We start from the raw sequence: 12,441 nt of genomic DNA on the forward strand, positions 1-12,441 counted from the left end.
GTGAATTAATAAGATCTTTGTCTTGGATCTTCAACTAATGCAAATTTTGAAGATTCTATCAAAGCTGGGCTGTTTCTACCAGCTAAAAGCCTAATTCTCATGTCTTCTGAAGAAAATATTACCTTACATTATGACCCAACGTCTCTCCCCTTCATGCATTTTATCCATCTCTTTCCCCTTAAATCCAAAAAGAATCCCCACCCTTGCCCCTGAAAGCTATGTATGAAGTATGGGTCCTCGCTTCCCTTAAAATACAGAAGGCTTTATTTTTCAGCAGTTAATATATTCAATTTTTTGCAGCATTAGCTATTTTAAATTCCTCTTTATGAATATGCAACATTCAATTCTGACCAAGAAAGATCGTGCTTTGCCTGGTTTTTACTAGAAGATACTGATGTGTAGCATTGCACACTATTTCTTACAGTGCTATACAACTGAGATATATAAGGTTCAGCTTAGTTTAAATTTGATTTTTAGGTGTTCTTTGTTATAGTTGTGTAATTTCTAATAAATATTTTCAAACTTCAGAATAAAAAGAATGTATTTTAAAATCTTTTTCCAGCTATCTCCACACGATAATCTGATTCTTAGCCAACCTGTGTCATCACCCCTTCCACTGAGGCAAGTGGCAGTATCTTCATTTCATTGTGTTTCATTGTGTTTCATTGTGAAATGTATTCTAATCTACACTGCAGAAAAGATTTGGTACTTTGAGTTGTAACTGTGCGAATTACCTTACCTTCTCCGAGGGCTCTTGTAGCAAGTATGTCTAAAGCTTATTTGTGTGATTAGACTTGTGTCCTTTGAAGGATACATACTTATAATACAATATCTATGTGTTTCAAATAATGGTTATTGAGGCAGAGTATAGATTGTTAGATCCCCTTTCTAGGAGTTGGTACCTGGGTTCCCAAGATAGCACAGCTTTTGTATTGCAAGGGAATTGAAGGAGTTCTGTGTCTGTCTTAACTTTCATGCTTCAGTGCAGGAGAATGATTAAAGACGTGCATATTGTTTCCCTGTAAGTTGCTCCTCAAAGAAAAATGATCGTATATATCCTGAAAATAGTCTAAACTGATTAAAGACTATGGTTAAAGACAATGGTTACTACTGGCAAGTAACCAGTCTTCACTGAACAGTGAAGCATACCAAGTAGTCTGCCTCGCAATCTTCTTTAAAAGAAAGATTTGCAGATGTATGTTCATAAAATCCCACTCTAATGCCTGGTTTTCTCTTTTGCTACTGAGCATTTCTCTTTTTTCTCTATGGTCCATCGTATCTCACCAGTGTGTTTATATTCTGTTACAGTGGGGGCAAGTTTTCTACACTACTTCAGAATTTAGGACCTGAAAATGCAGTAACTCTACTTGTGTTTGCTGTGACGGAACATAAAATTCTCATCCATTCGTTACGACCTTCTGTCCTTACTAGTGTGACAGAGGCATTAGTCTCTGTAAGTAACGTTTTTTTAATCGTATACCTGCAAGTGGAAAAAAAGAATGTTTTTTAGATAAAATCTAAAATTAGTAGTACTGCCGTTAGGCTTGAAGGTTACTTGTAAATAAGAATAAAACTTGTTGAAGGTTACTTGTAAATAAGAATAAAAATAAAAATCACTAGAGAGAAAAATTCACATTGCCAATGATACCTCACGAAGACAGAAGAGAGAGCCTAACTGTAGTTGGTTCTTTGTGTGTAAGTATTGTAAAGAAGGATGTTTGGTCATCACAATGCACTAAGTATGAGTTCCTGGTGTTCCCAAATAGCACTATATTCTTTCTTGCAGAATTTGAAATGCATGCTACTTTCCTGCCTGTCTTCGCTGAGCATTGTTTTGCTACCTTTGCTATATACAGTCTGTTGGACTGAAGAGCTTTGTCCTACAAACTGAATTTCAGAGAAATGAGTGCATTTTGTGTTTAATAATCTGCATCTAGATTTTCAGTAAAAGTTGTCTGCCATATGAAATAATTTTGAAGTGGAAGTTAGTGAAGTGTGGTTTATACTTGTATAGACCATATTATTATACATGTTTAACCTATGTTTTTGTCTCTGTATATTTTCAAAGATGATATTTCCCTTCCACTGGCCTTGCCCGTATATTCCTCTCTGTCCCTTGGCACTGGCAGATGTGTTAAGTGCACCATGCCCTTTCATAGTGGGAATTGATTCAAGATACTTTGATCTCTATGACCCTCCACCAGACGTTAGCTGTGTTGACCTAGATACCAATACAATTTCTCAGTAAGTATTTATTAACAATATTTCTTCTGTGTTAATTTCTTCTGCTTCCTGCTTTCAAAGAACTAGCTTTTTTGGCAAAACTTGGAGGGGAGAGGTATTTTAAACCTCCGAACTTTCTTCTTGAGATGAGCATGCTAGAAACTGTATCTCCTGTTCAACACAGCAGAGTAGAGGTACAATCCTCATGGAACATTGTTGCCTGTTAGTCTTACATTAAAATCTTATTGCACATGTTGGCGCATTTCCTGGATTAACCGTACTGTGTCTCACTTCATTGTGCCTAGGGGAGAATAGTAATTTTTTTTCTCATGATCAGCTTTCTTAGTCTTCAAGAAATTCTGGTATCTTCATGTGAGCATCTGCTTGACAATTATAACAATTAAATCACACTTCAGATCAATATGAAGTATAGGAACTTCAGGTTGAGAATTAGAGATATGAACTTTCATGGGTGAGAATCTTAATTAAGACTTAGAATCATGCCATCGTTAACAACTGAATTAACAGTATTATAATATTTCTCCTTCAAAACTGTGTAGAGTACTGCATTCTTCTGTTGTACTAATTATTTAGCATCTAAAATACTAGTATGGGACAGCAGTGCACTCAAAACTTGGGGAAACAGTCCATATTGTTATGATATTCAAAACAGAATTATTGGTTTCTTTGCAATGATGTGATATAAAAATAGATGGAAGAGGGTAAGGCTTCTAATTCAAGATTCTAAAAAACTTGAAAGTGATTCAAATTGTATTTCAGAATTAAACTTTTATTTCAGTATAATGTTTAATATTCTCAGTATGTACTTAGTCTCTGGTCAGTGTTCTTTTGTATCATCCTCCTGTTGGTAGTAGTCTTTCAGCATTACTATGCCTAACTAAAGCCTTTTTTCTGAAGTTTTCTGATTTGTAGGGTTATGTTTTCTTCAGTAGTTGTGTGTGGATTTAGAGAATGCTGCATATATTAAGTATTTATGAATAGAAATTTCTGTTCAGGATTTTATGCTGATACCAATTTGGTATAGCAGTTCTGCTCTGAAATGTTCAGGAACTAGTTCAAGCTAGGCTGTGATAATTTCAGTCTTGGTTTTGTTACTTTTTCGTTGAGAGGAACATGTTTGTGCATTTCTTCTGGTATTTGTCTAATTCATTAATTGAAAATCCTTTACTTCCAGTTTTTTCTGTTTTCACTCTACTTTTAGCTGACTTTCTATGCATGTTCTTAGAACAGATTAATTCTATTTCATCATATGGAAAAAAGTGTCAAATGCTTACAGTTTTGGCAGCTCTGTGACCAGGAGGGTCTTGAGGCTTGCTGGTGCCCTCTGTTGACAAAGAACATTGTCCTTTTTTTTCCATCCTCATCATGATGTACTCAAGTCCAAATCTGTATGTGCTAAACACAAAGCAGTTGGCATATCAAATTGATTTCAGGTTACTACGGGCATTCTAGTCATTATCTCCATCCTAGTTTAAGTAAGGACAGCTCAGATCATCGCATGTGTGGTGGTGGCTTGTGCAATGGCTGGTGCTTAATACTGTTAATCCATCTTTCGTGAGTTGTAAGTGCATTGATTGCAGCGCTAAAGAGTGTGGCAGCATAATTGTCATCCTGAAATATGGGGCATTGGTTGGATGGCTGCGATCAAGTCTCCATATAGTAAATCAAGTTTCACTTCATTGGTTGGTTTCCAATCCTTCTCAGTTGTGTTTTAATGGAGCAAAAAGTCTGTGTTCTCCCATTTGTCTGGTGAGTTAGAAAAACCCTCTGAATACAGTCCTATAGACACATGTATTCATGTGTATACTCATACTTTTTTGTTTCTTTCCTTCCAGAACTGGAGATAAGAAAACTATTGCATGGAAGATCTTACCAAAGAAACCTTGTAAAAATCTGATGAACACTTTAAGTAATTTATATCAGCAACTGGCAGAATGTGAGTGGGAAAGTACATGAAAGGCTTACATTGAATATAGTGTGCCACATTAAGAGATAAATATAGCTACTTAAATATGTTTAAATATGTAAAAAGTCACCTTAAAAAACCATAATGTTTTTGTACAGAACAGGAAAATCTGTGCTTTAAGTCCAGAGATTAGAACCCATGTAGGGGCTTTTGGGCTGGAGGTGATGTTCAATAGATATCCATTTGTATTGACGTTATCCTCCCACCGGGAAAAAAAGCAGAGCTTTTATGAGAGGGGAATAGTAAAGCAAAGTGTAGGCCAGGACCAAATAAAGACTTTTTTGTCCTCAAAGCCTGCTCAAGTCTGTCGATATCTTAACAATTGAGAACTTTGACAATCAAGCTGATAGTACTTTATCTAAAAATTTAAGATGGAAATAATGTTTTATAAACTTGGAGGGAGTTTCAATGTGTAGCACAATTACTGGATATTTATAAAAACAAAAATTGGTTGTGGATACAGGCAAAGTATATTGAATTTTAATGCAAGAAAGCAGGAAAATCGTCAAAAGTGATGTTAGTTACTTCTTTAAAACAAACGATTTGGAAATAGGAATGTAGTCAAGGCCAGCTGATGAGCTTCGGCGTCAGAGCTAATGGGCTTTGTGAAGTGGGAAGGAAGCCTGTCAGCACTCTGGCATTACCTGTCTGCTTAGCAGATGATTTTCACAGGCATTGGAGGAAGCCTTTAGCAGCAATAATGCAATTGTAAAATCAAGTTTCTGTGGCAGAGACAACAAGTGATTAAGACTTAAATCAGAATGTGAAAAGGATGGCATTGACCAACACTACATCTTTGAGGAATACATACCTGGAAAGCACATTGCATGGTATTTTGTAATTTAACTTGTATTTAGGGCACTTTTAAAGGCTGTTTATACCTTCTTGGCTGTTAAGGTCACTAGAATTCAACTGTGTCCTGATTAGAATATACAGAAACAGAAGGTTATTGTAGCAGTGAAGTCTTAGCTAGAGTCCTGATGGCTTTAAAATGTTGATCCAAGTATCTACTTTAAGAATAGGCATTTTGCTAGAGCTTGAAATAAAAAGCTTGCTTTCTCTCTATATTGGCATTTTGCATTGTGTTGTATTTTGGTGGCTCCACTTTGCATCTGAGCGGTGCTTTTCTGTGTATATAGGTACCTAATATGTATTGCCTGTTTTCTGGAAACACTTTGCAATGAAAGGCACTGTAAAAAAGAAAACACAGTAACACACATCCCATCTATGCGTTTGTCCCTAAAATATGCTGCTTTAAGAAGCTCGTGTATAAATTTTCACGTATTCTTACGAACAACGTCCTTTGAGGGTTTTTTAAAGCTCTATCCATACTGGTTCTCTCTGTTGCTGTAGTAACTAATGTGCTGAAAAGGTAAATGTAAATAAATAAGGGCTTTTGGTGTTATCCAGAGATACAGGAGTTGTATAAGGTCAAGCTGAATCCATTCTTACACATCATGATTGAATTTAATAACATGTATTTTAATCTGTTCCAAACTTAATGGAGCTCAGTAATGGGTGATTCTAGTAGGATACCATTTTTTTATGAATACCGGGGGAGAGAAGAAAGCAAAACAATATAATGTTGTTTTTGTTCACAGTGCAACAGCGGCCAAGAGAAGATGCATTAATGGAATTAGCAATGAATGACTACGATTTTAATTCTGGGAAGAAATTGCATCTGTTAGATTTGGAGATCCAGGAAGCATTTCTATGTTTCATGGCCTCAATACTAAAAGGTTACAGGTCTTACCTCAGGCCAATAACAGAGGCACCCTCTGAAACAGCCACAGATGCAAGTTCTCTCTTTGAACTACAAGGTGAAGACTCATAAACTTGTTTTACGTATATTGATTTACTATTTTAGATTCTCTGATTTAAAGAATAAAAACATTTGCAGTGTTAATGATGTAAATGACAGTGGAAATACAGGTGCAGGAAAAATTGCATAGTAGTGGCTAACACTGCAGAAAGGTTATTGAGGGTAGATTTAGATTAAATATTAGGAAAAAATTCTTGCCTGTGAGGGTGCTGAGGTGCTGGCACAGGGTGCCCGGAGAATCTGTGGCTGCCCCATCCCTGGCAGTGTTCAAGGCCAGGTTGGACACAGGGGCTTGGAGCAACCTGCTCTAGTGGAAGGTGTCCACGTCCATAGCAGGCAGGGTGGGAACTAGATGATCTCTAAGGACCCTTCCAACCCAAACCATTCTGATTCTATGACTGCTCATTAGTAGAATGTATGCTGACTTTTGCTGAGGGTTTTTTTTGTTTTAGGCATTCTTACCTGTTTCTGATTTCACTTTATAGGTTTCCTCAAAAGTCGAGATCGTTCACATCAGAAGTTCTACACGCTGATGACCAAAACTCAGATGTTTATTCGCTTCATTGAAGAATGTTCTTTTGTCAGTGATAAGGATGCAAGCCTTGCTTTTTTTGATGACTGTGTAGATAAAGTAAGCATGTCTTCATACACATGGAGGTTTTTAACTTCTGCTGTTGCTTACAATATCTTGATATTGTGCAAGTAAAATACATTTGAAGTGCAAGTTAATTTCTATTTTTTCTTCCTTTTTTTTTAGTCACTGTAGCCTTCCATTTTCCTTTTTTGTTGGGCTTTGTTTCATTTCTGTTCCTAAAGGTGAAGTAGCCACTTGTGCAGCTGAAGCAGAGACATACTTATCCTAATACCAGCTATTTTACTAGTTGATGCTGTGGGCGGCTTCTTTCCAGTATATAAAATGCTCATGATAGTGCCATGAGAATAAGTTTTACAAAGAACACTTGTACTTCTCCAACTCCTATTTCTGTCAGTTATGATTTCAATCGGTTTTATTAATGGGATAATTAGTTCTATGCCAGTGGTAATTCTGGGGAAACCGAGGCACTGGAATTACTATGTGTTTAGGATTTGCCATGGCTTTAGAATTGCTTGTGAAATTAGGTTTTCATTGACATGAAGTGGGTTTATATGTAGGATTTCTTTGAACAATGATATATTTGCTTCATCTTCACTTCCCTAGTACTCTTTCTTGATTTCTCTTATTTCTGGTACTATGCATAATAGTAACATAAAATGTCAAAATATTGAAGTATACCAAGGACTGCTATATGAATTAGAGCTTTAGCCAAGATGCTCTTTGACCATCAAATTTCAGTGATTCCAAATATTCCAAAGTGAATATTTATCTATGTATTACTTATATATTAATGTCTTTCACTGGGTGAACCAGTACCTGAAATGATATGCATGAAAGTGTGATGTCATGGGTTGAAAGATGATACAACACTTTCTTACAAGTAGCTATAGGCCCCTGGGTTGAGGCAAATTTTATGTACTGTGAAATTAGTTATCTATAAAATACAATCTAAGCTCTGCCTCAGATAATTTATAGGAATAGCTTAAGTTGAAGAGTAATCTCTTCTACGTGTTCCTTTATCCTAGATAGCAGCAGCAGAGATTGTAATTGATTTTCCTATTTTGTCTACTGAAGGATATGGTGTAATTGCCTCACAAGTTTTCATTTTTCCAGGAATTCAAAAATTATCTCAATTCAATACATATTTAAGCTACTGGCTTCCTTGTATTTCGCTGGTGGAACTTGTAACTGTGGGGTTTCTACATTCTTAGAAGTATTTAAATTGCCAAGTAAGGTTTCGTTTATTTCTACTTTTCAGGAGCCATATGTTCTTGCTACTTGGCTGATTCAATTTGCTAATACTTTCCATCTGTCTTGTGCAGTAAAACGTGTCATTGAGAACACCTCTTTGTATGTTTATCAAATCTTAAATATTCAGGAATTCTACTGAAACTACTTGATATATTTCCACCTCACTGGAGGGGAAGAACTGTAGAATATACTTCTTTTTGTACATGTTACTAAACTCTTAATGCATGAAGAATATGCATCCTTGGGTTCCACAGGTTGCTTATTCCTTTCTTTGAAATAATGTACCATTTGGCTGTAATTTGGTTGCCACTTAACCCATTTAAATAATGGTTATAAATGTAAACTGTGACAGTACTGGAGCTGAACACTGTCAATATGTGAATAAAAAGCATGTTCTGTGCACTAGGAAGGAAATAGTTTTTGATAATGCCAACTCTTTGAGATGGAGACACGTCTCCTGCCACAAGCAGAAGCTGCACTTATTGAGGTATTAGAGGAGACACAGCTGGTGACAGAAGATCAGATAAACCAATATGAATATCAGTACAAATATCAAGTAAAGGCTCTTAGGTGGAATATAATGCATGTTACATTTGCTCTGTTCCTTGTGGTTTCTGTGGTGCCATCAGTAGCAGTAGGAAGCTTGTAAGTTAAAGCCTAGTCTGTCCTTTTTCTCTAAGGGAAACAGTTCATAGATACCCAATACCTTGTTTGGGGTCGCCAAGTTTTGCTTTGGTTTTTATTGGTTCTTATGGTCTCAAGCAATGGAATGAAATTCAGTAAAATCGGTTTACAGTTTTCTCCCACTTGATCCTGCAGTTTAATGCTTTGAAATTTGCCCGGAGCCCTGGAGTATGTCTCTGCTGCTGCCTTAAAGCAGGGGCATTAATTTGGGAAGTGCAAATCTCTCCTCCTCTCTGCAACAGCCAGGCTGGCAAAGTAAAGATTAATGGTCAAATTGCCACTTACAAATCTCAAAACAAGTGCAGCTATAATTTATGCTTAATAGTGTTATTTCCAAGGTGCCTTTCCTATATTTCCACATGTACAATGAAGTTATCTGAAAGAGGGGAAAAAAAATTAGGAATCTACTCTTCACCTTTCAGGTTACTGTTTCTTTAGGAAAACAAAGTTACTTTAATTTTAGTAAGGTCATATGTTTTGATCCCATTATCACATTGAATGCATGTGTATTTCTGCAATTTCTGCAAGCTAGCATGACCTTAATGGCTATGTAAGTGACTGAAATTGCTTAGATAGTGTTGTTTGTAGATTCTTTATACATCAGGCAATTGGATAAAATTTGTTATTGTTTTCAGTGTTAAAATAGAGAAAAATGGGGGGTGGGGAGAAATAGCTTTTAATTTCATATCTCAAAATTAATTCCAAGTTACTGCTGCAGCTGAAAACATAGTTCCAGAAATGGGTGTTTTCAGAAACACTAACTTGTTTGTACAACTACTTATAATATTTACCTGAAAACAATCAATTCGGACTACATCTCTAATCATCAATTGTTGTGTTGTGGTAAAGTTCACAAAATCAATGCAACACTTGCTGTTCTCATTATAACTTTGCAAGGCATCCTTACTTTTAAGACACAGTCCTTTGATGCTGATACAGACTTTGTCCTGCTTGACTATACCGAAACAGCAGAAAATACAATAAACAAGTGACTACTTTTTCATTTAACCTAACTCTCCAGGTAGATATGGACAAAACTGGGGAAACACGACTTATAGAGCTGGATGAGTCATACAAAAGTGAGCATACAGTTTTCATAACACCACCTGAGATCCCCCATCTGCCAAATGGTGAAGAGCACCCTCTACAATACAGGTAATATAAGGACACAGGAGGATGCTAGCCAAAATCCTAACAGCATCCTAACTCTACAAAATCCTTGTAGAGTTTAGTTTTTAGGTTCTTTTTATTAGCCACGAAGTACAGATTTTTCCTGTAATTATGTCAAGTGAGTTTCTTTATTGGTTTATTCATTAATTATGGAAAACATTTTTAAATCTAATTTAATCTTTTAGATAGTTTGATATTGTTCATATTGATTTTTATAAATCTCTGTCATGTGATGCTCCCCAGGGACAAAGCCACACTATTTTTTTTATTAACTAGAATCAATACTTTAACACATTAATTAAAGAAAATGCTATGAAAGCAAATGATTTTATCCATTGAAGTTGTTTACACTGAAATAACAGGTTAAGAGACTGCGCAGAGACATGGTATCATGCAGATAGATCAGTAAACCACTTTGTCAGTGGTGTCTTTAAGGGTTTACTTTCATGCATTCTATTTCATGTGTAGGTTCCAGTTCAACTATGTGATTTATTTCATTTGATGTTATGTGACATCTGTATTTTGGAACTGACTTACAGGAGTTAAGTGACACATTTCTTTTACAGCTATAATGGATTTCCAGTGTTAAAACTAGATTTGTTTGAGCGACCAGAAGGATTTCTCAAAGCACCAAATAACAAACTGTCCTCAAAAGCCAGTAGTCCCAACAGCCCATCGCCAATGTTCAGAAGAACTAAACAGGTATTTGCAATTATTCTTGTAGCATGAAGTGCTTTGGAAAGTGAGAGCTTGCTGCCTTCATCTTGAGTTGGGCTATAATGACTGACCGGCAGTGGCTGCAGCCTAATGGTTTTTCACTGGTATGGTGACTATAGGGTCATACTACTTATTCTTTGGATGTTCACTCATGCTTCTTGCCTACACCGTATTGTATAGGGCCCCTGTACACAGGTTGTCATAAGCTGTGCTGTTCCTCTACCTTCCATGTTCTTCCCACTGTTCTCCACGAGCATAAGCTATTTGGCTCCCATATCGTCCTTTTGATTGCTTTTCACTGTCCAGGGGCTCTAACTTTCAAATGTTTCTTACAAAAATAATAGACAGAAATGTAAATAAATGCAAGTTTTAAAGAGTGGAATATTGCACAGCAATTGGTTTTGGTATCACTCACTCTGCTTTAATTTTCTCTCCCACTTTAAGTATGTTGTTCATAGTAATGTTGCAGTTTCTGTAGGTTTAATGATATATGTTCAGTTTTTAACATGTAGGTTTGTGTAATGTGTATGTAAATACACACAAATAATCTTTATGATTTTTTACAGGAAATTAAATCAGCACATAAAATTGCTAAGAAGTACTCATCCATACCACAGATGTGGTCCAGGTGTTTGCTGCGTCACTGCTACGGTCTTTGGTTTATCTGCCTCCCTGCGTACGTGAAAGTGTGCCATTCAAAAGTCAGGGCTCTGAAAACTGCTTATGATGTGCTGCAAAAAATGCATACCAAAAAAATAGATCCACCTGATGAGGTAAAAGTCCAAAATTCCAGAAACAGCCCGTGGGTTTTATGGAATGGGGTATGTGTTTGACTGCAGAAACACAGCAGTAACTTGTGCGTATTTTCAGGTGTGCTACCGAGTACTCATGCAACTGTGTGGACAGTATGGGCAGCCTGTGCTAGCAGTGCGAGTGCTGTTTGAAATGCAGAAAGCTGGTGTTGACCCTAATGCCATTACTTATGGCTACTACAATAAGGTAAGAATTTTTGTATGAGGAGGAAAACAAAAAGATGCATTTTTATCCAGGCAAATAGAAGCAAACAAAATGAGGGAGCAGTTCAGATGTAGTTTTGTCATTTCTAGTAACTGGAAGAAGTACAAGACAGAATATTGTGTTGTCTTTGTAGGTTTAGAAGTCTACTTTATAACTGCCAACGTAAATCAATTTGAAATGGAAGTTTGTTTCACACCTGACTGTTCTTTGAGATGACTGTGTTTGACTTCAATATTTCCAAAATAGGCTGTTCTGGAAAGCACCTGGCCTTCAAGCAATCGAGGTGGCTATTTCCTGTGGATGAAAGTACGAAATGTTGTTTTAGGAATAGCACAGTTTAAAAAAGCATTGAAAAAGCTACCAGCAAACACATCCCATACAGCCACTCCTGGTAGAGTATTAACAACCTCCTCTTTGTTATCTTCATGCTGATAAGAAAATTATTTCTAAAAGCACTGTTGTGAATTTCAGGATAAAAGCATTTTAGAGGGAAAATGAAAAAGTTTTTTGAAAAGTTTTTTTCAAAAATAATTTTTGAAAAACAGCTTTTTTGTGTGCTTCTTTGAATCCAGAATAGTCTGCTCTTTATTTATTGTAGCAGCTCTTCATGGAGACAAAATATGAGCTGGAAATCAATGTGATAATTATCCTAGTTCATACAATAGCCAGTCTCATAACTGACAAACTTCCCTCCAGCCTTGCCTCTTTTTGTTTTCCCCATTTTTTGATATTAAGAGGCAACTAGAATTAGTCCTTGAGTTTGTAATTCTGTTTTTCAGGTTCTGTGGACCAAGTGAAATCGTATTTATTTTTTACCTAGAATATAAGTGCAACATTTAAGGCTGTAAATTTTGGGTTGGTTTCCTGTAAAGATTTACGTGACATTCAAATGGCTATGTTACCATGCCACTGATTACGTGTAGTTTGTATTTTTCATAGTTACTACTTGCCACAGAATGTGTAACTTATTACTAG

The 12,441-nt window shown here is 36.2% G+C and overlaps 1 protein-coding gene across 5 annotated transcripts in view; it reads left to right on the plus strand.

Annotated features, from left to right (window-relative positions):
* DENND4A (DENN domain containing 4A) overlaps positions 1–12,441 on the plus strand; it is a 51,772-nt gene that overhangs the window by 25,725 nt on the left and 13,606 nt on the right. For all 5 annotated transcript variants that reach the window (XM_030498374.1, XM_030498378.1, XM_030498376.1 and 2 more), the window contains 11 exons: positions 563–621; positions 1,309–1,453; positions 2,069–2,244; positions 4,080–4,180; positions 5,812–6,030; positions 6,518–6,663; positions 9,584–9,717; positions 10,299–10,434; positions 11,016–11,222; positions 11,320–11,448; positions 11,713–11,857. In XM_030498374.1, the coding sequence (XP_030354234.1) occupies positions 563–621; positions 1,309–1,453; positions 2,069–2,244; positions 4,080–4,180; positions 5,812–6,030; positions 6,518–6,663; positions 9,584–9,717; positions 10,299–10,434; positions 11,016–11,222; positions 11,320–11,448; positions 11,713–11,857 (1,597 nt within the window). The remainder of the gene's footprint in view (positions 1–562; positions 622–1,308; positions 1,454–2,068; positions 2,245–4,079; positions 4,181–5,811; positions 6,031–6,517; positions 6,664–9,583; positions 9,718–10,298; positions 10,435–11,015; positions 11,223–11,319; positions 11,449–11,712; positions 11,858–12,441) is intronic.

Source organism: Strigops habroptila, chromosome 9, assembly GCF_004027225.2.
Source record: "Strigops habroptila isolate Jane chromosome 9, bStrHab1.2.pri, whole genome shotgun sequence".
NCBI classification, from domain to species: domain Eukaryota; kingdom Metazoa; phylum Chordata; class Aves; order Psittaciformes; family Psittacidae; genus Strigops; species Strigops habroptila.